The following is a 24,657-nucleotide window of genomic DNA, read 5'->3' as shown; positions in this document are numbered from 1 at the left end:
GGGGGGCGGGACCAGAGCAGAGCTGGGAGCGGGGAGTTGCTAGGTGGCGCTCTCTCCCTGCCCCCTATGGGGGCTGGCTTGGACCTGCCACATCCCCCCGATATTCCTCCACACCCCACAGTTTGGGGACCTCTGGTTTAGAGGTGGTGGAAGTAACAATTTAGCAGGAGTTTACATAAGACAAACAGGTATCTGGAGGTAAAGCCTAAGAAGAGACAAGTTTGGGGAGAAGGTTGGGCTGAGACTTATGTTGTGTTACTATTATTAAGAAAGTCCCTGAAAAGGTGTGAGTCTATATTATACACAGAACATCTTGACTCTTCTCAGAGCAGGGTGAGAATATGTTCTCACAATCTGCCAAGGTTAAATTTTGTTCTTGAACATATTTGTGAAATTTTGCATGAATAGCAATTTTTGCACAGTCTTAGTACTTGTCTGTACTGTATGTGAAAGTAAATTTAGATTCCTGCCCACCTGAATAACATTCACTGCTTTTTAAAAGTAGTATTGGATTCAGAGTCTGAAACACACACATACTTTTGTGTGTGTGAATTCTCCCTTCTAACATCAATGAATCATCTTACTACAAGAAAGAAAATGAAAAACGTTAGATCACTTGTGTTTCCATAAGGCTACTTTACCTCCCCTAAGCTAAAACCTGCCTACACATCAACTACTGTTCTTTCTTTATTTTTACCTTGTCACCATTTCTTTCTCCTTGTTAGAGGCATGTCCCCCGCTGCTGAGAGGCCTGCTTGCTGCAGATAGGAAATACAGCCGATGATTTTTGAAATACTGATCAATTAAAGGGAGCACAACCTGAAATACATCAGAGAAAAACAGACATGGTCAGCTCAGGGCTTCTTGAGCTCCAGTTCATAATAGTCATTTCACATCACAGTTTCATGGCAGCAGGGATTTCTTAACACATAACATGTTTTTTTCTCTTTAAATTCTGTTTATCTTTAAATTTCCCTTCTTTTTAAACAAGTATTTAGGATGTCAACCAAAAACATGCACTAAAGTGAATTTCTACTTTACTCCAGGAACTTTGTCCCTGGAGTTTTAGGAGGGCTCTGAAGGGGGAAAGGTTATTTATTTATATTTCTAATAAAATATATCTGCTATTACTCTGGATGTGATTGACAGAGCTTAAAAAAAATCGAATCAAAACAGCAGCCAGCCTGACAGCAGCTCCCCGCAAAACTCCAGAAAAACTAACTGTTCTCCCCAACAAACATCTTTTCCCATCATTCCCTCTTCTCCCCCGCCACCAAATGGAGTTTAACCCATGAACAGAGCCTACTGTTCAGTGCCTATGGCTGATCCATCACCCAGGCATGGATTTAAAAAAAAAAAATTCCAAACCTTATTTCATTTGGGAATAATTTTGAAAGGAAAAAGCGACATGAGTTCCCCAGTGGATGAAATTGCAGATGGTGATATATTTTGTGACAGTACTTTATAGCACAAAGACTATAATTTACTGCTAGGGAATCAGGGTCAGAGAATATTGCAACACCTGTCTGCTTATTCATTAATGGATTGAAAAGGCACCTTGAATGTGCACACACCAGGCAAGCTTATGAGAGCCAAAGGTGTAAGCAGGATTTCCTAATGTATAAAAGATAAATCCTTTTTGGCACAACCAGACATCAAGATAATTTTAAAACAAGGAAAGAAAGAGGGAAGGTGACATTGGGAAATGCCTAGCTGTGTTTTCTCCAAGTATAGCTCACATTAACTGCCTAAAGATTATATAATAGATACACAGTCTACCCTCCTTCACAACTGGGCTAAACCAGCACAGGGATAACGTGAGGAGATTATGAATACCTAGCATGATATGCTGTATACTGTAAAGAAAGGAGATAAAGGGAATTTAAAGGAGAAAATATTATTTTTTTCATAGATGTATTTCATGTGATAGTCTGTTCAAGCTGTGTGGCTTTTCGTTTGCCAACAATATAACAATAAAATTCTACACACATTTAATGTAGACAAATGCAAATATAACAAGAACAAACATGCTTATCAAGCAGTTTCTGCACTGAAAAGGGATAAGCAAAGATATACTGTACTTTGGCAAAGAACTTGATTTCTTGCTCATAAGGGAATTGTTCTCCTTTGCCTCTGCTGCCACCATCTGTAAGTAGGAAGAGTTTAAAATGCATACTGAATAAATACAATTACACGCTGTTCTATATTTTAAAAATGAACACTTCAGAGGAAGTAAGTTGTTTCTCTTCTTCAGGGCTAGGTTTTAATATGCTTCAGATAATATATATTAGTTACATACGTATTTTAAGACTGCTTCATCAGATATAAGATACATTATAAAAGGGGGTAAAAATAAGGAGCCAAAACCTCAGGTGGTGTATATCAGTGTAGCACCCTGGAAGCCAATGGAGCTATGTTTACTCAAGAGTCTGGCTCAGTGTTCTTATTTTTGTAAAAGTTGGTAACCTCTTATAAAGTCCTTGCTAACATAGATAAATAAAGCTAAAAGTAACAAAAAGAGAAATCAGAGTAGCTTTTAATTGACTTCATTTGATACAAAAAATCCCAGCCAGAATTTGGGACCCCTACTTGATTTAGCCAACTTTTTCCGCATTATAAAAGCCTGTTTTGGGAGCCAATTAATGACTTTTTCTGTGAAAAGGCTGTGCCTAGGACAAAGCAGGAAAGGAAATTTGACTGTGTTTCAATCACAGATCTAGCACTCAATTATCGTTGCCTGCTGTTGTGGTTCTCTTGTTCAGTAGCGGTGCTTAGTATGATGCATACTGAGTGTAAGTACAGAAAAAAACCATAAGAAATCAAATGATGAAGGAGAGAAAAATCTCTCTCTCTGAAATCACATAACTGAATCCCACAGAAAGAATTAAAGTTAGATTAGGGAAGCTCAATACCTCAAAAGAGTAATTATATAGATATGAACTACAAAGATTATGATTAAACCAGCTTTCCCCTGTAATTTACAAAATTATTGGATTTAGATTGCATGGTTCTGAATTTTTCTGTCTAAAGAATGCAATTAATTAAGAAAAGTACCGACTGGAGAGTAAACTTACTTCAATTGCCACACTACAATGAAACTCAGATACCATTTGATAAACACATCTGTTGCAATCTGCAAAATCCTGATAAGCAATTAGTGTTAGACACATGTCCAAGTGAAGCAAAAAACCTGTAAATTTTCCCACCCCATTTATTTTCCTGTTGGCATAACTCCATCTTGCTGGAAAGGCATGCTGAGCTGAGCTCACTTTTTATGGCATTTCTGGGGTTATGCATGCAGGGCTGAACACTCAAGCCCTGTGTTCAGCCTCAGAAAATGCTTGGGGCAGGGGAAGGGGGAGGAAGGACATTCTTTTCATAAGCTCATAGATGTTTCAGAAGCCACTGTGAACATGTTCCACTGCCAGTAGGATTTACATGGCAGTGCAGGGGCCTAGCTTGATTTGCTCCTTTAAAAGCAGATTACAGTGAACCTTGAATGACTTGGACTCAATTTGGGTTTGAGATTCACAGAGTTTTGTGAATCGAGGAGGAGGGAGTTTACACTTCTTCATCCCAGTTGGCCAGCCCTCCCTCCCTCTCACCAATAGCTGATTCCCTCTAGGCAAGCCCGAGAACTCTCTACTGGTGTCTTCTATGAGGGCCTGATGTCTCCTCCCTCTCCCATTGCCTCCCAAATGAATCTTCCCTAGGTTCTATGACTGCTAAATAGGACCAAGACACCTCCCTAATCTCCAAGGTTATTGTGGAAGGGAGAGAAACTGTCCAAACTCAGTCAGGTATGGCATATGACTCTGTAAAGCAAGCAGAGCCCTGAAGAAATAGTGCAATACTGTAGCTAGCAAATCCTCAGAGGCTCCCTCACAATCAACAGTAGGAAGTGAAGCCCCATAACGTCCTTTGTGGTTGCTAGAGAAATCTTGAATTGGGACACTAACGCCATGTGGAAACTAAAGCTAGCCATGAATGTGGTGGCTTGCTTGTTTAGTGGAATACATTGGATTAAGCACAAGGAATCCGAACTTCCATGATCTATGCTAGTTGCCTGTGGGGTTTTGGGTAGAGTGTAAAGTATTGGTTTTCATGTATAAAATTGTAAATAACTCAAGAATGTGGTTCACAGCGTTTTCCATACTGGGCCCTTCCCCACTCCCCAGAGCCTCCCCCTCACCTAGCTGGGATTCCTCTCACGTTTAGCAAGATGGAAGGTGCAGGGGAGTCATGACCTCCTGACATCTGGCTGTGACCCCCAGCTTGGCTTTGGACTTATCCACCAGAGACACCACTTCTCTTCCCTTGCCTTACTCCACAGATGAGAACAGCAGAGCCACTTGAACCAAAGTCTCATTGATGTAGGTGAGAGGTGGATGCTGGTTCTCTGTGAGGGACCCATAGCTTTGGAGTTCACTCCTCCCCACATGCTCTTGGTATAAAATAGCCTGAACTGGATGGACTGCAGGGCACATGAAAGAGCTCATTTTTTTCTAAGCTTTTGAAAAGGGGGAGGGGATTTTGAGGGAGGAGAACTGATGGAGAGAGAGGCAGTTTTCATTTTTATTTTGCCTAGTTTGCTGATTGGGGATTACATGATTTAGAAGTAATATTACAAATCTTAAAGATGATATGATTCAAAGAATGTAAGTTATCATATGGGTAGGTTGAGAGCCTTTTGTCTCAAACCTATATCTCAGGAGTGACTAGATGAAGTCTGAAATGACTACCCCACAGATAAGATGTTAAATCAATGTCTACAATGCTAAGTTCTACTATAGCCATTGTACTGATACCTTCCAAAAAACAATGTCCTTCAGAAAAAGACCGTACACTCTAAGAATATGATATTTTTGGAAACTATACATTTGTTTTTTAAATTTTTCACTGCAAATTTCATCAGTTAAAATATTTAGTAAAAATGTAAGTAGGTACTATACCAAACTCCAGAATGTACTGATGGGCTTCATCCACATATCTTATCAGCTGCTGAAGGAAACTGTAAGCGAATCGTTTCTCAATGGAAGGTGTGTCTAACTCCAGGTCCTTTAATCCTCTGAAATAAGAAATAAACAAATAATTTCCCACACACTAAAGGATGACTCAGTGCAGTCTTAATTCACTAAATAGCCCAAAGCTACCTACTCTGGTACTTCTCAACTGTCTGTTAGGATGAGAAACATTTCTTCTTTGGAGCCAGATTTTCTTCTGTCACATAAATTTTTCTTATTTATACCTTTACTTATACTTTATCCAGTTACACAAAAATACAAATCCCTCAAATAAGGCTAATAGAAATAGGGTTTTGCAGAAGATATTGATCCCACATTCTAAGCTTCTTTCTCAGCTATGCGTTACTGTCTTACATTGTTCCTCAAGCTTTGACTCCTCCGAGATGAGTAATTATGAAGCTACCAAAATATTCATATTCACAGAAAAAACATTCAGTAGTAACAGCATATCAAAACTCAAGTTTTATTTAATCTTTCTCGTCGAATTTTTGCCAAAATGGCACTAAAATTTTGTCAGCAGTTCACTCTTAAGTTAAAAATCATTTGCTAAAATGTTCATAATTGGATGTCTGAGGTTAGACACCCACATCCATATTTATATCTTGGATGGTTTAGACACAACAAATCCTGCATGTAGGCAGAGAGTTAGACTAGATGACTCTTGCGGTCCCTTCTAACCCTATGATTCAGATACCTAAATAACACGCTTAATTTTCAGAGGGAGTTAAGTGAATAGGACATCTGAAGATCAGGGCCTCTTATTGAATTGTGATCCCAATCTGGGGCACTCAATTTTGAATTGTTTTACCTTTGACCATCCTATACAGTATATGACTACTTCCCAATGATTGCTAACTACAATATAGTAGTAAATTTTATCTAAAATACCGTATATTCAACTACAATGGAGTTTGAATTTTAAATGCCTCTCCCCATCTCAATGGAGAGAAGTTTGGTTGGATCAGCAGGAAATGGCTAACTCCTAGAAAGGAAAAGGGAAAGCTCATGCCAACATACTGGAGGTTAGCTTCTTCGTGCCTCAAAATGCACGTGGGAATGTGCCTCAAGGAGGGTGAGAGGTTTTTCTGCCTCTCATCCAGGGGAGATGAGGGGAGGTGACTGCCTCTCTCGGCCAACCCCACCTCTATTTAAAGCCTTCTTGGGTCTCCAGAGACTGCTATTTCTGCAGAACAAACTGCAGCTGAGCAAAATGCAGCAATGTCTGGAATGAAAAACTGCAGGAGAGCTCACAGATGCAGCAGCTAGGGATAATTCTGACTTCCCCATGCCCACAGGAGAAGAAGAGGCAGAGCACCCCTACTCCACGAGTTAGGGACTGAGCAGCAGTAGTGGCAGCTAGAGCAGAGGCCAGCCCTGAAGCAAGAGGTAGAAGAGCAGCAGCAGCAGCAGGGGTTGAGTGGAGACAACATGGGGGAAGCAGGGGGTCAGTTCACAGGCTACTTCCAAGGCACAGAGGAATCTAACCAGGCTTTCCTAGAGCCAAAGAGAGCTCTGGCCAGCTGAGGTGGGCAGACGCAATTCCTTGGTACCAGGGGTGGCTTCAGGCACCAGCACACCAAGAACATGCCTGGGGCGGCAAGCCGCGGGGGGGCAGCCTGCCGGTGGCCGTGAGGGCGGCAGTCAGGCTGCCTTTGGCGGCATGCCTGCGGGAGGTCCGTCGGTCCTGCAGTTTCGGCAGCAATTTGGCGGCAGGTACGCCGAAGGTGTGGGACCGGCGGACCTCCCGCAGGCATGCCGCCGAATCCGCGTTACCAGTGGAATTCCCGCAGGCGTGCCACCAAAGGCTGCCTGACTGCCGTGCTTGGGGCGGCAAAATACATAGAGCTGCCCCTGCTTGGTACTGGGGGATGGGGGAATTGCAGGCTTGAGGCCTGTTCCCCCTAGCCCCCCGGATAAGACAGTCTCTCAGCATCCCCAGGGCAGTGGAAGGGGCTGGGAGTTTCTGTTTCTGTTCCCCACCCTGCCCTTACCATGTACTCATGTAAGAGCCAAGCAGAATTGTTCCCTCATTATCTTAAATAAACCCCTTAAGCTTAACACTCCTTTAGATCCTTTTATATTAAACAAGCTATTAAGGAGGGTTAATTATCTTCTGTGAAGCAAATTCTGTATTGGATTTGAATTTACCTGGAGACAACATATCCATTGATCTGTAGAAACTTGAAAATATCCTGTGCTTTCTCTCGGTCTTTGGCTTTTTCTTTGGCTGTCAGCGTGTCATAGGGAACCAGCAGAGGATGGTTGCCTCCTCCTACTACAAAATGTCAAGAAAATGACAAAGTAGTTGGAAAACATGTGGTGAGATGGCACGTCCTTGTTTGTAACAATTCTGTGATAACATGTAGTGCTTTGTAGGTCACTCTAACAACTAGTAAAATACATGATAGGTTCCTCTTTACTATAAAGTACCAATAATATCATAGAATGTCAGGGTTGGAAGGGACCTCAGGAGGTCATCTAGTACAACCCCCTGCTCAAAGCAGGACCACTCCCCACACAGATTTTTGCCCCAGATCCCTAAATGGCCCCCTCAAGGATTGAACTCTCAACCCTGGGTTTAGTAGTGCTCAAACCACTGAGCTATCCCTCCTCCCCCACTTTTCTGTTTCGCTAAGCACATTGTTTTCCCACACAGAGTATCTGAATATACATTTAAAGTATATTTATAGACCTGACTACACACATATTTGTAACGTAGTCAAATTATCCCAAGGCCTGCAAATTTCATGATAGAAAGAAGCATCAACATCCTAGATAAAAAAAATTCTAGTAGGGAAAAAGCACTTAAAAAGTTACAATTATGACTTGACATTATGCCAGTGATCACGCTTCACAGCACACTATGACTCCCTCACTGCTAAAACTTGTGTCTAGTTAGATTTTAACTCACATTTTTGCTTTTTTCTCCTCTTTCTACTCACTGTCCAAAAGAAAATGTCCAACGTGACTAGCTATAGTTATCTTTAAAAGCTCATTATAGTATAATTAGTATATAAATAGTATCATTTAAAACCACTACTACTAAATACTGTGTGTCATTGGCTAGTCATCCTGAAGACACTGGCAGAAACTTCTAGGGGGACCAGAATTTGCCCCTTTGAGAAGCAGAGTTCTTTGCTTTTTATAAATACAGTGGTAATAACAAAGGGCTCACATTTTTAGCAAAATAAAAGCGTATCTAGATAAATATCAAATTGTGATGTGGATCTATTTTATAGTAATAAAAAAGTCAATACTGCATGGAAAAATTTGCGAAGCATGATCTTCAGGGATAATTCAGACAACTGATCATTCTGACCAGCTTTTTGTGGTGGAGAGAGAAAAAAAGATAATTAAAGAAATAAAATTTAAAATTTTCCAGAAAAATATGGCTTTTTAATTTCTCACTGGTTGCAAATACAGCCTTTTCTTCATGAGGATAAATCCATAAGATAATTATTACAACTACCAGTGTGCATATTTGCATAAAAATATTGTCTCTGAGTTTTTCTTTGGAGTTAAGAATTCATCAGCTCTCAGTACTTATTTCTCACCTGAAGTCACCATTCTCTAACAGACCACAATTAATTGCTGTGGAAATTACTATGAAGTCACAAAAAATGATAACTTCAGGTAAGTATTTAGACATGAAAATCCTATGTAAATCATAAGAAAGAAAAAAGCCAACTGACTTTTTCATTAGTAAGAAGAGCTTGTGCATTTGAGGGAGATTTGCATATGTGAAAATTGTTTAATAAAATATAAAAGTGTATTGTCTTTGACGAAAAAGTGTCAACATTCATTATATAGCTGACTGCATGAATATCTATTATAGATCTTGGGTGAAATCCTGGCACCACTGAAGTCAATGACAAAACTCCCATATACTTCAACCGAGCAGGGTTCAACCTTTATATCTAAGGCCCCAATCTTGCAAACTTTTAGCCATGTGAGTGGTTCTTATTCACATGAGTATCTCCAGAGAAGCAAATGGGACACCTCACGTGAGTAATGGTTACTCAGATTTATAAGGGTTTTATTTACATGTTGTTACTTTTATTTTTACTTTCTTACCATTCAGAGAGTCAAATCGCTAAAATGGATGTTTTGTAATTTATTATTAATTTATTAATTGTTTGTAGACTTCATACAAACTTTTTACTTAAGTTTCACATTTAAAATGCTTATCTATACTAAAAAAAAAAAAAAACAAGCCCAGAGCTTCATTAACACCCTTATTGTAAGAACAACTCAAATAAAAAATTAATAAGAAAATACGCCATACCAAATTTACATCTGGCACCATCTTTCTATATATTAAACTGCCACAAGTCAGGAAAAATAAAATTCTTTGACCAAGTTCCATCAAGGTTTGCAGTTTGAAGTCAATGGGATTTGTGCTTCTAAGTCACTTAAGTGCTTTTGAAAAGCTCACCCTTAGGCTAGGTCTACACTGGCGGGGGGGTCGATTTAAAATACGCAAATTCAGCTACACGAATAGCGTAGCTGAATTCGACGAATCCTATTCGACTTACCCCACTGTGAGGACAGTAGCAAATCGACCGCTGCAGCTCCCCCGTCGACGGTGTTTACTCCTCCTGACGAAGTGGGAGTACGCACGTCAATTCGGGGATCGATTTATCCATCTAGATGAGATGTCTAGATGGATGTCTGAGAGATCGATTTCTACCCGCTGATCCGGGCGGGTAATATAGACTAGCCCTTAGGTACCTAAATATGAGCTTAGAAGCCTAATTTTAGACTCCTGGGGGCAGAGCCTCACCAAGTATAAACTGTACTGTACCATGTACTGAAGCAGAGGATCTTTCCTTTATTTTTGAAAATTTTGAACTGTGTATAAAAAAGTTCACAAAAACTTAACATACAGAAAGTATTGATAACTTTTCACATTAACACTGAAGCAATTTTGTTTTGAAGTGGTCAAGATTGTGTGTCACTAAGACAGAAGCTTTTAATGAAAATACAGTTTTGGCCCCTGATGCTGCAACACTTATGAACATACTTAAAGTTTGGCAACATACACAGTTGCACTGTAGTCAGTGGGACTGTTCATGTGAGTAAAGTTTTGTACAAGCCTACGTGGCTGAGTGTCAGCGCCTTCACTTTCAACATTTTTGTTTCCTATTTTGTTTAATGTTTGTAATATTCAAGATAGGGACATTTAAAAAAAAAGAATCCAGCATTTATGATTTAATTAACTATGAATTTAGATCTACAGTTGCAATAGCACCCATTTGAATTAGGTTTATAAGGTCTCTACCTAATTTACATTAATTTTTTAATCGATGATTTAAATTGCTCTACCTTGAATGAGATGCTACATATTCTGTATGCAATGCATGGAGAATCTCACTGGATAAAATGCTCTATAAAATTAGCATTTTAAAGCCTCCAGAAAAGCCAGAAAACGCCAGCTTTTTGGAATCATGCATTTTCCCTCTGTGAAATAGAATTTAGATCTACAGTTGCAATAGCACCCATTTGAATTAGGTTTATAAGGTCTCTACCTAATTTACATTAATTTTTTAATCGATGATTTAAATTGCTCTACCTTGAATGAGATGCTACATATTCTGTATGCAATGCATGGAGAATCTCACTGGATAAAATGCTCTATAAAATTAGCATTTTAAAGCCTCCAGAAAAGCCAGAAAACGCCAGCTTTTTGGAATCATGCATTTTCCCTCTGTGAAATAGCAACCCACATAGATATGCCCACACATCAAAAAGACTCATATTTCATAATTCGAGACAGTGAAAAGATCCACATGTACAAGGAGAGAACTCTATAAATCATATTATTGTACTGAATACACCTGACCATTAGGTGACAGCAGAGGATCATAATTTGAAAGATATTTCTGCAAAAAGAATTAAAAACTATACAAGATAATATAACCCTTTGTATACACATGACCGGTATCATACATCTAAATTATTATTCTGCCATTTTCATCTGTGGGAAAACAGATATATTCACTATATCACAAAAAGGCAAGTATACTGGAAAATCATAACAATTTTTCACCTGCCAAACCAATCCACACTTCTTACCAAGTAGCACCCAGCCTATCATTCATCATAACTCCCTGCAAGGTTTTCAATCAAAACACACCCCTCTTTATGCTGCCTTCCTTGCCTGTAAATCCCCTTATTTAATGAGTGCACAGCGGCAACATTTCTGCCTTTTCAGGAGCCAAATACACCTCCCTATTCCAAATGTCTAATCTTCCTGCAACATTCTTCAGAAGACCAAATCCCCTCCCCCCAAACTGGCTGCTTAGGTTAGATACATTTTATTTAAAAAAAAAAATCACAAAGAAACTGAAATGAGGGGAAATATAATGGAATATATGGAAATTTACTCTCTTATTCATCCAACATAAGGTCAACCAGATAAGGCCTTACTGCTCAGTAATACTAAGGCTTCATTTACACATTCACTGAAAACGCTTTCAAAATTCTGCCTTCAATCATACGCATGCAACCCCATTTGAGTCAGTAGGATTGTGTATGATTAACACAGTGCAATCTGGCAAATAGTCAATATCTATAGAGTTCTAGTTTAAATACGTATATAGTGTTGTCAAGCCACCATTAAAACACTAGCTACCACTGTACAGTAAATAGAAATTGAGATTAAAAAGGGGAAAAAAAACAATTTCCATATTAGCTCTTTGCCTTGACATCTTTGGGTGAGAAAAAAACCCTACATTCCAGTCACGGAAATGTCCAATGCCATCACTATTTTTCTTCCATGAAGAAATTAAACGATTATAACATTTACAGCAGGGGTGGGCAAATTATGGCCCAGAGGCCGCATCCAGCCCTTCAGACCTTTTAATCCAGCCCTCGAGCTCCTGCCGGGGATTAGGGTCGGGCTTGTCCCGCTTGGCGCATGCCGTGACTCCATACAGCTCCTGGAAGCAGTGGCATGTCCCCCCTCTGGCTAGGGGGCTCCTCACGCTGCCCCCGCTCAAGCGCTGCCTCTGCAGCTCCCATTGGCAGGGAACTGCAGCCAATGGGACCTGCAGGGGCAGCGCTTGCGCACGGGGCAGCGCATAGAGCCGCCTGGCCGCACCTCCACATAGGAGCCAGAGAGGGGACATGCCGCTGCTTCCGGGAGCTGCTTAGGTAAGTGCTGCCCGGAGCCTGCACCCCTGACCCCCTCCTGCGCCCCAACCTGCTGCCCCAGCCCTGATCCCTATCCCACCCTCCAAACCCATCGGTCCCAGCCCAAAGCCCGCTCCCGCATCCTGAACTCCTCATTTCTGGCCTCACCCCAGAGCCCACCCCCACAACCAGAGCCCTCACTCCCTCCCACACACCAATCTCCAATTTTGTGAGCATTTATGGCCTCGCCATACAATTTCCATACCCAGATGTGGCCCTCGGGCCAAAAAGTTTGCCCACCCCGATCTACAGAATAAAATGTTAGCATTAAAGCAGAAAAATTAAAATAAATAAAAATCTTAACATTCTTTAACACAGAAGAAAACATAAGAGGTAACAACTATCATGTATAGTAATATTTACCATCTGGACCAGAAGATAGTAGACAGAGTACACTATTCTCCTTGTGAAGGCAAGGAACTAATCTAGGATTAATCGCATTTGTCAATTTAATGTGTAATGAATATAATTCTTGATTAATACACTGCTGGATAACTTGGCAATATGTAGAGTAGTGTGAATGAAGTCTAACTCCTGTGACCAAGTGTCTGGTATCACAAGGGAAATAAAATAAATAAAAGAAACCAAATGCAACCCAACCATCAAGATGTTTACAAGTCCTAGTTAAACAAGCTCTTGTCTTCTCTTTTTCCTTATTGAATTAGTCTAAATTCTCTGGGGTATGGACTGTCTCACTCTGTATTTCTGTGAAGTCTTTAACACTCTTCTGGGTGTACAAAAATAATAAGGATCACGATAATAAAGTAATTTGAAAATTGTGATAGTTTTGTATTGATGTCTGATTATTGGGTCAATTTTAAACAATTGGTTTTATTTCTTTTTTAATTTGACTTTCTTTAATACTGCATCATGAAAACATAAGCTAAGTTGAGTCACTCTAAACTTAAAATACTTCAAAAACCCCCAAAAACAAACAAGCAGAAAAACCCAGATGATTACCTTTTGCTTCCAGTTCCATTTTCTTTTTCTTTGCCCATATGTTATGGTAGTTTTCAGCCATCATTTCAGCCATTGCCTTAAGAAAATGGAAAAGTTAATGATTTATGTTATAATAGCTCATCTCAAAGAAAGGTAATTTTTCAGTTTATATTTAATATCAAGATATTGTAATGTAGGTAATATATAAAATTACATTTAAATGTTCAATTGCAAACTATCATTTTTATTGATTAGTCAACTGACAAATCTGGAACTCAACAGCTAAACCCAATACAGCTATTTCTTCTGCACTGAATTTCTCCCTCAACCTTGCACAAAGACCAAAGAAACCAATTTTGTATGAAGTACTACATCAGGCTGGGGGATGGAGCCTCTCGCCCTATGTTCCTGCTGCTCCAGCACTTCGTCTGTAGTGGGTCAGCAATGACTTTGCACCCCTTAAATGGGTGTTTCTATTTACTGGATCCAGGTAATTGTGGATCTACTGCCACAATCACAATTTCACTTCTCATTTCTGTTAGGGGACTGGAGAGCTCCCATATAGGCTGTACCCTTAGATGCTCCTGTATCCGTGGGGTGAGGCAAATTTGCCCTTCTTGTTTTAATGTTTGTCTCATCACTGTTTAATTCAGAAAATAGTAATAAACATTATGAATAAGTCAAAGGGGTATAACTAAAATACAAACGAAAACCTAATTATGTGTAGAGTGACCATATGACAGCCAAAGGAGAGATGATGATAATCTACAAGTGCTGTGTGTCTGACCTGTGTTCAGTAAACTCCAGAGCAGGAGAGAAAATACTTAGAGGAGTCACAGGGGATATTAATTAGAAGTAATGGCATGTAATTAAGGTGGGGAAATGAAATAGCAACAAATGATATATTTTAAGACCAATAAATACTCCTGTGTCAATACTTGTTATGAAACTTACATACATTTCTGCATCCCCTGTTGTATCAAAGATACATAGGAGGCTTAAGTTAGGCACAGAGAAAGAGGGATGCTGAGATTGTGGATGTGGTAAGTAGCACCACTTCTCTTTTCCATTTCTACAGTGTTTCAAAACTTTCAATTTGTTATTAGAATTGCTGGGCAAAGAGAGTCTTGAATTTCATTTCACAATGGAAAAAACTAGAGCACCTTGTTCTTGGTCAGCAACTTCAAGCAATCAACCTGGTGACTAATCTGGATATGAAACTTACAGGAAGTTATTTCTAAGGGAACTGTGTGTGCGGTGGCCATCCTGATTTATCAGATGATAAACAATATTGACTTGGCAGCTCTTAATAGTAGTGGAAGCATTGGTAATGATCTGTAAATCAACCACAGTTGATAATATTTCTGTAAAAATAAATACTTTTAAAACCTCACTGTCCATTTATTTATCACTTCAAAAGTTATTTTATTTTTACTGGCTGCTGATTATAAATCTGATGAAAGATTCACATTTAAAATCATGCCCCCAGTTAATTTCTCTTTTTCCTTCTTCATAAATACAAGGTGGTTTTTCATAAAGCTGCCTCAAGACCTGGCATTTATTTATTTTAGAAAGAAGAGTAGTGAGGCATTTATTTTGAAAATAAATGTTTACTTTGTTAACAGCTACACATAAAAATAAAAGACTGATCTTGCAAGCCCTTGTATGCAGAACTCCCATTAAAATCATCAGATGGTTTGCACACAAGGGATTTCCAGGATCAATTGTCCCCTAAGTAAAATGTTAGGTTTTCAGCCTTAACAATGCCTTTTGAACTAACTAAAACTACAGGACACTGAACTTTTGTTTTACATAAATCCACAAAAGAAAATGTAATGCATTTATATTTTTTTAAACTTAACTACAATAAGACTTACATGCAGATCTCTGGAGAGGGTAACGTTGCTCATGTCGATAGCTCGAGGGCTGTAACCATGGGCAGCATCTACAGACACCTGAATGACCGATGTGCAAAAAAGCAATGAAGTATTACAAATACTAGGTCCTAATAGATTCATGTCACCTAGATATTCTAGGCAATCAAACAGCTAAAGAAAAAGCAAACTTGAGGTAGAAAGGAGCATTTAGATATACACTGGCAGAAAAACAGAGAGCATTACATGAGAGTTACTTGAGTTTTCTTTTCTTTTTTTGCCTGACAGCAGTAATACTAAAAATGGAACAGATTAACTGGAACCAGGGGTAGATTTAAAAACGCAGATTAGTCAGATAGTTACAATGCAAACATTGCCTGTTATTTCCAGAGAAAGGTCACAAATCAGGCAAAAATCTCTTTTGCTTAAATGGAAGTTTTGCCTGAACAAAGATTTCAGATTTGAGCTCAGTGTGAAAAATACTGTATTAAAGAATTACAACCAAACCACCAAGTTTTGTATAGAATTTATTCTAAAAGAGTAGAGATGGACCTGAACTAAAACCACAGATCCCAAACCATGAGGGAAGTTCAGATACAGATCTGGGTTAAAACTTTGCAGTTCAACCCCATTTCTACAAAAGACAGTGAAACCCAACCAAGTAAATCCATTCTGTATTTCTCTACTCAGAAAACATTATCCTCTGGGAAATTCTCTCCCCTTTATCATAGGATGTCCTATAGGACATCTTCAGAATACAACGGCTGGTGCAAGACATGTGGTTGGGATGTCCTATGTCTTGGCAATCCCTGGCAACCATATCAGCTCCCCTGAGCAGCCTAGGGTGACCAGACAGCAAGTGTGAAAAATTGGGACAGGAGTGGGGGGTAATAGGGGCCTATATAAGAAAAAGATAAAAAAAATCTGAACTGTCCCTATAAAATCGGGACATCTGGTCACCCTAGAGCCGCCACTAGTCAGTGTAAATTACAGCAGCTTTTAGGGTACTCTAATATACCCCAAGAACTAGCCCGGCACTCAGTGGCCAGTACTGAGGGAGGAGACAAAAGGACACATTTATATCACAACCCTGCACCGAAGCTATGCCAAGCACTATTACAAATCTGCCAAGGACCCTAGCCTGTATGCAGAAATTGGTATTGAAACTATATTGTCATTTCTACCACCTTTTGTATTGACACAATACTGAATCCATATTAACATTTCACAATGACAAAGGCTAAATGCTTAAGCAGTATGTTTAACCAGAACTGAGTTCTCTCTGATTACCCAAGCATGACTTTAGAAATGGACTTCAAAATCTGGATGAATTCAACAATGTGTCGAAAAGCCATGATATTTTCTCTCAAACTTGTGTTCTAGGACAGCGTATTTGATTCTGAAAAGACCAGATTTTAGTACTGATAAGAGATCTGCTTTCTTAAATTTTCTTCAAGGACACACTAACACAAAGGAGATAAGGCCAGACAGTGAGAAACCAGTAACTAACTCCATGACCATGCTTACTAAAAGTACAGTATTGTCAGAAAAAGAAAAATCCTCAGTGCTATTGTTAGAACCTTTAGACTAGGAATGATTGAAAATTTTGCCACAAGTGTTTTTGATGGAAAACTGAGTTATCCAAAAAAAAAAAAAAATCCCCCAAAGTGTTTGCTTTCTATGAAAATTTTAACTTTTCATCAAAAAAGCAAACATCCAAAATATTTTAATTTAGAATGTTGCATAGAAACTTATGTAAATTGCAGTTTGGTTACCCCTTGTCCCTCTCCTCCTATGTGAGCCAGATTTGCAAACTACATCTCCCATGATGCACCTCCTTTCTAAGAGAAGAAATTGTGGTGCATCATGGGAGTTGTAGTCCAATCAGGTAGCCCAGCTTATAGAGGAGAATGCTAGCATGAGAGACTTGAACTACAACTCTCCTGTGGTACCATGGCAGTATTTCCAAATCAAAATATTTTGGTTTTCAGATAAATTGTTTAATGTTTTTTGGTTGGGTTTCTGAATTTCTGCCAAAAAAAAAAAAAAAAATTTCCATGGGCGGGAAAAGAAATTTCAATCAGCTCTGCTGTAGAGTACTAAGGCCTGATTCTCCATCACCCTGCACCTTATGAAGTCATTATCACCATGTAGAATTAGGGTAATGTGAGTGCAAAATGCTACCACATCTCTTGTGCTGATGTAAATGATATTCATAGGGTAGAGCAACACAGAGTAAGGCTCCTACTTTCTGCCACTTTTCTATTGAATCAGGCAAAATAAATACATCCGAGAAAGGCAAAAGTATGAAAATCGTTTGTATTTTACTAATATATCCAAGTCAATGTCATCTAGCAGTTTTGCAGGCCACATGTCTTTTTTTAAGTGAGAGTAGAACTGAGATCATCAATACTGGTCTTTCTTTTAAAATTATTTTTCATTTTAGTTTTGGCTGTCATGGGTGTCCCAGAGTCTCTTCTGTGGCACATTTACAAGATGGCACCCCTCTCACATTTCCTAGCTCATCAGAAAGAAGCAGAAACAGAAGCAGCACCTGGGACATACTGACAGTTTAAAGACAACAGACTACTTCTTAAAATCGCAGCTTCAGCAGTCTAAGATGCCCCTGAAAAGATTTTGGCAGCATGGGGAACTAGGGAAAATACCTCTTCTGCCACAAGAGGCAGACAGTTTCATGGGGGAAAATCAAAGCTAAAGTGCTGTCACAAAGTAAATAGAAGAAAAAATTGATCTATATTTCAGATTATTTTCTTTCAGTTGCAGTCAATGTAGGTGTTACTTGTACTATTGAGAAATAAAAATATTTCCAGAAAGAGGCATGATTTTTACATTTACAAATTCTATTTAAACAAAACAAAGTTTCAGCTTAAATTTGCCATTTGTGTGGGATAACGTGAAGGACAAAAGGAAGCTGGTCAACTGAGGCATGTGACCATTTATCTATTCTCTTTTCCTTCCCATAGTCTACATACTGTTATTTGACAATGGCATTATTTCCACTAGGTAGATTTCCCCATATTCCTCACTGATTTTTAAAAGATATGCTTTATGCAGTCAGATAACTTTGCCTCATGGCAGCTCTGACTCAGATTTTCAAACATGAAAGTTAAAAAAAAAAGACAGTCATTTATGTGATTGGGTCTAAAATATCATCAGTCTTCATAATGACACTTACGTCTTCTGAAAATATTTATATTTATGTACTGGAGAGTCAATGGACCCCTTTGAAAAATGCCTCCTGTTGATCCTTAAGAATATCTTTCAGGACAGTGTATTTAGAATTATACACACAACTCCTATGAACAACAGACTGAAAACATATTCCTTCATTTTTCACTGACACAAAATAATGTTTTTCTAATGACAACAGTTCAAACAGCACTGTACATAAGAATGGCCACACTGGGTCAGACCAATGGTCAATCTAGCCCAGTATCCTGTCTTCTGACAGTGGACAGTGCCAGATACTTCGGAGGGAATGAATAGAACAGGGCAATTATCGAGTGATCAATCCCCTGTCATCCAGTCCCAGTTTCTAGCAGTCAGAGGACACCCAGAGCATGAGGTTGCATCCCTGACCATCTTAGCTAATAACCACTGATGGACCTATCCTCCATGAACTTATCTACGGTAATTGTTTTTTGAGCACAGTTATTCTTTTGGCAACATGTTCCACAGGTTAATTGTGCATTGTGTGAAGAAGTACTTCCTTATGTTTGCTTTAAACCTGCTATTATTTTCATTGGGTGACCCCCTGTTTTTTGTATTATGTGAAAGAGTAATTAATATTTCCCTATTTACTTTCTCCACACCATTTATTATTTTATAGACCTCTATCATATCCCCCCCTTAGTCATCTCTTTGTGAAGCTAGACAATCCCAGTCTTTTTAATCTCTCTTCATATGAAAGCTGCTTCATGCCACTCATCATTTTTGTTGCCCTTCTCTGTACTTTTCCAATTCTAATATATCTATTTTGAGATGGGGTGAGCGGAATAGCATGAGTATTCAAAGTGTGGGCATACCATGGATTTATATAGTGGCATTATGATATTTTCTGTCTAATTATCTATCCCTTTCCTCACATTCTTAGCTTTTTTGATTGTTGCTGCACATTGAGAAGATGTTTTGAGAGAACTATCCACAATGACTTCAAGATCTCTTTCTTGAGTGGTAACAGCACATTTAGATCCTATCGTTTTGTATGTGTAGTTGGGGTTATGTTTTCCAGTGTGCCTTACTTTGCATTACATTATCATAAATAGTATCATAACTGAATCTAAACAAAGTGAAAAAAATCATCAATTGCATTAATTTTTCAATCTCAATTTTTAAAAAATGTTTAATACCAAATTACATGGGAAATACTCCATAGGGAGATCTAATCAACTGGACATTTTCAGATTGTTTATTCAGTCTTTTTGAGACGTTTTCTGCCCCCCCCCCCCTTTTTTTTTTTTTTTTTTTTAAACCACAAGCATTTTTTTTCATGCTAGCACAATTTGTAAGCATGGTAAGAGATTTTGCTTAGACTTTCATGTTTGGGCTATGGCCAAACAGGGAACATTACAACTGAAAAGGAGAGTTTTCAGGAAGTTTTGAGCATGTGAAACAAGAGGTTAATAGAGATGTGAACTTTAGCTTCAAGTGAGTGCTATAATAAAGGAAGATGGGGGAAGCTCAAGGACATCCTGAGTAGATTTTGACACTTGCATTTTAAATACACCATCCCAGTAAAAAGACAGGCACAGACGCAATATCAGTACAGTCATTAATAAAATGGTTTGAAGCCTGGCACAGTACTCACCTGACTTGTCTGAGATATGCGACGTGTCCGATTATAAAGGGCCATACTATCTCCCTCTCTTGTCCTTTCAATCCGCCATCCCCAAGCTAGCATGGTTTTCAAAGATTCTTTGATTGGCCACCGATAAATTTCTTTTTCCTAGGGCAAGTACACATGGGAGTGACTGATGATTATATAACTGAGTGGAATAAAATCTGATGCATTATTACTAGCCCTTTGCCCTGTTGTGTAGCACTGCAAATTTACATCCATTGAGACAAATTGCAAACAGTCTGCTGTGGGATAGAAACAGCAAAGAAACAGTCTGTGCATAAATAAGGAAGCCAATTAAGAGAAACAGTAAGGGCAACTATTTATTCCCAAACCACTTATGCGAACCAAATCATATGGACATGTGATGCATGAACTTTTTCAAATCATATGGACATGTGATGCATGAACTTTTTCATGGATGAGTAAGGCTACATTTCAGTCACCGGTATTTTTAGTAAAAGTCACGGACAGGTCATGGGCAGTAAACTAAAATTCATGGCCTGTGACCTGTCCATGACTTTTACTATACACCCCTGATTAAAACTTGGGGAGGGCTGCCCGGGGGTGCCATGGGTACTGGGGGAGGGTGGCCTGAGTGCTCGGGGTTGGGCGTTGGCCCACGGCCCGGGACCCCTGCTGGTGCTGGTGCTGGAGGGGGAGAGTGCGGTGGTGCATGGCCCGGGACCCCCACTGGTGATGGAAGGGGGGTTGGTGGGGCGGGCAGGCTCCCTACCTGGCTACGTGCCCCCCCACACTAGCAGAGTTTGGGTGTGGGAGGGGGCAGGGGCCCAAAATAGGGTGAGGTGGGCTCTGGGCAGCGCTTACCCGGGGGGCTGTCCGGAAGTCGTGACATCCCCCACTCTCAGCTCCTAGGTGGAGGCATGGCCAGGTAGCTCTGCGTGCTGCCTCCCCCTACAGACACCGCCCCCGGAGCTCCCATTGGCTGGGAACTGCCCCCGCAGCAGCTGGTGTGACTGGCACAGGGGCTGCCTGAGCTGCCCCTGAGCCAGGCGCACTGGCCGCAGCAGAAGTCATGGAAAGTCATGGAATCCGTGACTTCCGTGACAAATTTGCAGCCTTACGGATGAGTTATGCAGAAGAGGTTTGGCTCTGCCGTGTCCTGAGAATCAGAGGGCTGATGATGATAATGACAGTGCATTGTGCTAGCATGCTCTAATATGAATATAAATGTGACAAGAATTGTTAATTATCATGAGTACCAAGGTGCTTTTTTCTAGTCTTTGACACAAACACCAAACCAAACCAGACAAAGGCTATGTCTTCACTGATCAAAAAGGCATGTTTTTATTGTGGGATAACGAAAACACGTTTGCTATCACACATTGTAAAAACATAGTGGAGACAAGGCACTTTAGTTTTACCACAAGGTAAACTCGGTAAGGACAACTATGATTGAGGGCTATGGTGCTGACCTCACCTAGCTACCTCGCAATAAAACTACGAGTGTTTTGTCTCCCCTTAGGATTGTGAGGTAACAATCACATTAGTTATCTTGCTGTGTAAAACAAAACAAAAACAAAAACATCTTTGTGTCAGTGAAGACAAAGCCAAAATGCCAAATTGCACAAACAGACAATTGCCTCTTATCAAAAATAGAGAAACAAATGTTTAGAAACATCGGTGTAATGAAGAATGAACAAATTCCTCACCTTTTCTGATAATAGTTTATATTGTTTCATTAATGGCTGCACCTTGGAAGACTCAGAATATGTTTCACCATATATCCAACCATTTGAAAACTGAAAAAAGTGAAGGAAGAAAGGAAAAAGCAGCGGGAATATGAAGAAAGAATAATCAGAAATCTTATATTTATTTACTTATGAAAAAGAATTGGGGTAATGCTTCTGTAAGACTCTTTTCTTATTCAACTCCAAATCTTTTGCTCCCTTCCCCACTAGCCTCTCACAACCTAACCTCCTGCCCCCACCCCGCGCGCACGCACACACACACGCACAGGAATCAGTTAGGTAGTGTCATTTTTACTTCTGAATGTCTAGACTTTTGTTATTTTATCACAACATTTATGTTAACTTAAAGTAAATACATTTGAATATACTTTCTTATTTACTATTCTGCCAGGGTGTCTGTATGAATAGGGACAACACTCTTTGAGGCATAGACAGCAGATTTTAACACCAAGCCTGTGGATTTTACAGAGATATAAAAGATCTTTTGAAAAAGTAAAACTTAAAGTGTGAAGTAACAAAACTACTTAAAAATCTACCAATTACATTTTTCTCAAATACTGTAAAAGTTAAAACACACACACACACACACACACACACAAGAAATGCTGGCATGTTCAAGATCTGACCAGATGAGTGCAGTTATAGAACTCTTGAAAAAAGCAACTCTAAGATAAAAATGATGATACAGTCTTAGCCAGACATAATTGATGTAATGCTAAAACAACCCCAAAAACTTGAGTAAAAACTTAAGTAGAATCCTTAGAAAATATAGGTAGATCCATAATATTCTGAATGCACTTTGATATGAAAATAATATAATGTTACCTTTTCCATTGACCATTTATCATGAGAATGTTCTGCATATTTGTTAATGAAATATTCTAGCTTTTCAGGAATTGTAATACTGAAAAAGAAAAGAACAAATTTCAATACATTATATATGTTATAATTTGAAAGGGTTCTTTTAAAAGAAAATTTCTGAAAAACTATAGAGCACTATATACTGCCAGTTAGAGTGTACTGTTGTGCTGGCTTCCCCATACAGATTCTGATACAAAGCCCACTGAAATCAGTGAAAAGCCTCCTATAGGCTGGAGACATATCAGTTGGAAGAGACAGAGGAGGAGAAAGACCTGGGTGTATTACTTGATCACAGGATGACTATGAGCCACCAATGTGATGAGGCCATGAAAAAGGCTAATGCAATCCTAGGATGCATGGGGTATTACAGTAGATACAGAAAAATGTTAGTACCGTTATACAAGGCACTGATGAGACCTCATCCGGAATACTGTGTGCAATTCTGGTCTCCCATGTTTAAGAAAAATGAATTCAAACTGAAACAGGTACAGAGAAGGGCTACTAGGATGATCCGAGGAATGGAAAACCTACTTTTTAGCCTAATCAACAGAAGGCTGAGGGGAAATATGATTGCTGTCTATAAATACATCAGAGGGATAAATGCCAGAGAAGGAGAGGAGTTATTTAAGGTAAGTGCCAATGTTGATACAAGAACAAAGGGCAATAAACTGGCCATCAACAAGTTTAGGCTTTAAATTAGATGAAAGTTTCTAACCAACAAATGAGTGACATATTGGAACAGCCTTTGAAGGGGAGCAGTGGGACAATAAACCTAACTGGCTTTGAGACTCAACCTGATAAGTTTACGGAGGGGATGGTATGATGAGACTGCCTACACAACTGTGAGTGGCCTATCAGCAACTGCTAGCAGGAAATATCCCCAATGGCTGGAGATGGCACACTAGATGGGGAGGACTCTGAGTTACTACAGGGAATTCTTTCCCAGGTGTCTGACTGGTGGGTCTTGCCAATGTGCTCAGGGTCCAACTAATTGCCATATTTGGGGTGGGAAGGTATTTCCCCCAGGTCATATTTTCAGAGACTGTGAGAGTTTTTCACCTTCCTCTGTAGCATGGGTCACTTGCAGGTTTAAACTAGAGTAAATGATGGATCCTCTGTAACCTGAAGTCTTTACATCATGATTTGAGGACTTCAGTAACTCAGCCACAGGTTATGTGTCTATTACAGGAGTGGGTGGGTGAGGTTCTGTGGCTTGAGATGTGCAAGAGGTCAGACTAGATGATCACAATAGTCCTTTCTGTCATTAAAATCTATGAGTATAATGACTTACAAAATGTACTGAAGTTTTCTGATATGGGTTTAGATTATTAACATCAACTTATTTGTGTTTTAAAATATAGTTCAGGTCCTATTTTCCAGAAATACAGTGCATATTATATACATAACATAAATTCACTGTCAACCACCTCTTGTTAAAGCATATTATAAACCTGTAAATTTCATTATGTAATTGAAATACTGCAGTTTATAGCCACTCAAAAAGGTACAAATTTCAGATCCCATTGAATGCCTAAAAACCATTCAATATGAAAAATAATAAAATCAATATGAAAATAAACTAGCAATCTTTCAGGTGTGCAAGAGGGTACTGAAGTTGAAGTTGATTTACGACTACAGGAAGAGCAGTAATACTTTTCTTCCAAACAAAAACAAATACTATCAAACAGTGTTCACCAACCAGTCAATCGCGATCGACTGATCGATCCTAGAGGATCTCCCAGTCGATCGTGATCTCTGGCGGCACAGCGGGGTTGCCGCTAAGACAGGCTCCCTACTACCTGCCCCGCCCCCACGCTGCTCCCGGAAGCAGCCAGCGCGGCCCCATGGGCAGAGGGCAGGGATCTTGTAGAGAGGGGCAGCACGTGGAGCCACGTGCCAAACGCCCTCCCGCCCAGGGGCCACAGGACCGCGTTGGCCCCTTCCAGGAGTGGCGTGGGGCCGGGGTAGGCAGGAAGCCTGCCTTAGCAGTAAGTGCTGCCCAGCAGAAGGCCACACCCCAAACCCCAGCACTGAGCCCCTTCCCGGAGCCAGCACCCTAAACCAGCCTTGAGCCCCCTCCTGGAGCCAGCACCCCAAACCAACCCTGAGCCCCCTCCCAGAGCTAGTACCCCATACCCCCCCGAACTCCGAGCCCCCTCCTGCACCTCAACCCCAGCCCTGACCCCCCTCCCAGA

The 24,657-nt window shown here is 39.8% G+C and overlaps 1 protein-coding gene across 22 annotated transcripts in view; it reads right to left on the bottom strand.

The window, feature by feature from the left end:
• Positions 1–24,657, bottom strand: part of RYR2 (ryanodine receptor 2) — a 722,683-nt gene that overhangs the window by 176,611 nt on the left and 521,415 nt on the right. For all 22 annotated transcript variants that reach the window (XR_010599784.1, XM_065589065.1, XM_065589068.1 and 19 more), the window contains 9 exons: positions 22,427–22,505; positions 21,563–21,652; positions 19,860–19,997; positions 15,035–15,112; positions 13,179–13,254; positions 7,173–7,299; positions 4,953–5,068; positions 2,082–2,146; positions 698–819 (listed from right to left, as the gene is read on the bottom strand). Coding sequence is in view for 21 of the 22 variants with exons in the window: in XM_065589065.1 (XP_065445137.1) it covers positions 698–819; positions 2,082–2,146; positions 4,953–5,068; positions 7,173–7,299; positions 13,179–13,254; positions 15,035–15,112; positions 19,860–19,997; positions 21,563–21,652; positions 22,427–22,505 (891 nt within the window). In the remaining variant the exon portion in view is untranslated. The remainder of the gene's footprint in view (positions 1–697; positions 820–2,081; positions 2,147–4,952; positions 5,069–7,172; positions 7,300–13,178; positions 13,255–15,034; positions 15,113–19,859; positions 19,998–21,562; positions 21,653–22,426; positions 22,506–24,657) is intronic.

This window comes from Chrysemys picta, chromosome 3, assembly GCF_011386835.1.
Source record: "Chrysemys picta bellii isolate R12L10 chromosome 3, ASM1138683v2, whole genome shotgun sequence".
In the NCBI taxonomy this organism is placed as follows: domain Eukaryota; kingdom Metazoa; phylum Chordata; order Testudines; family Emydidae; genus Chrysemys; species Chrysemys picta.
Note: the sequence above shows the minus strand (reverse complement) of the source record. Positions and strands in the feature narration are given on the sequence as shown.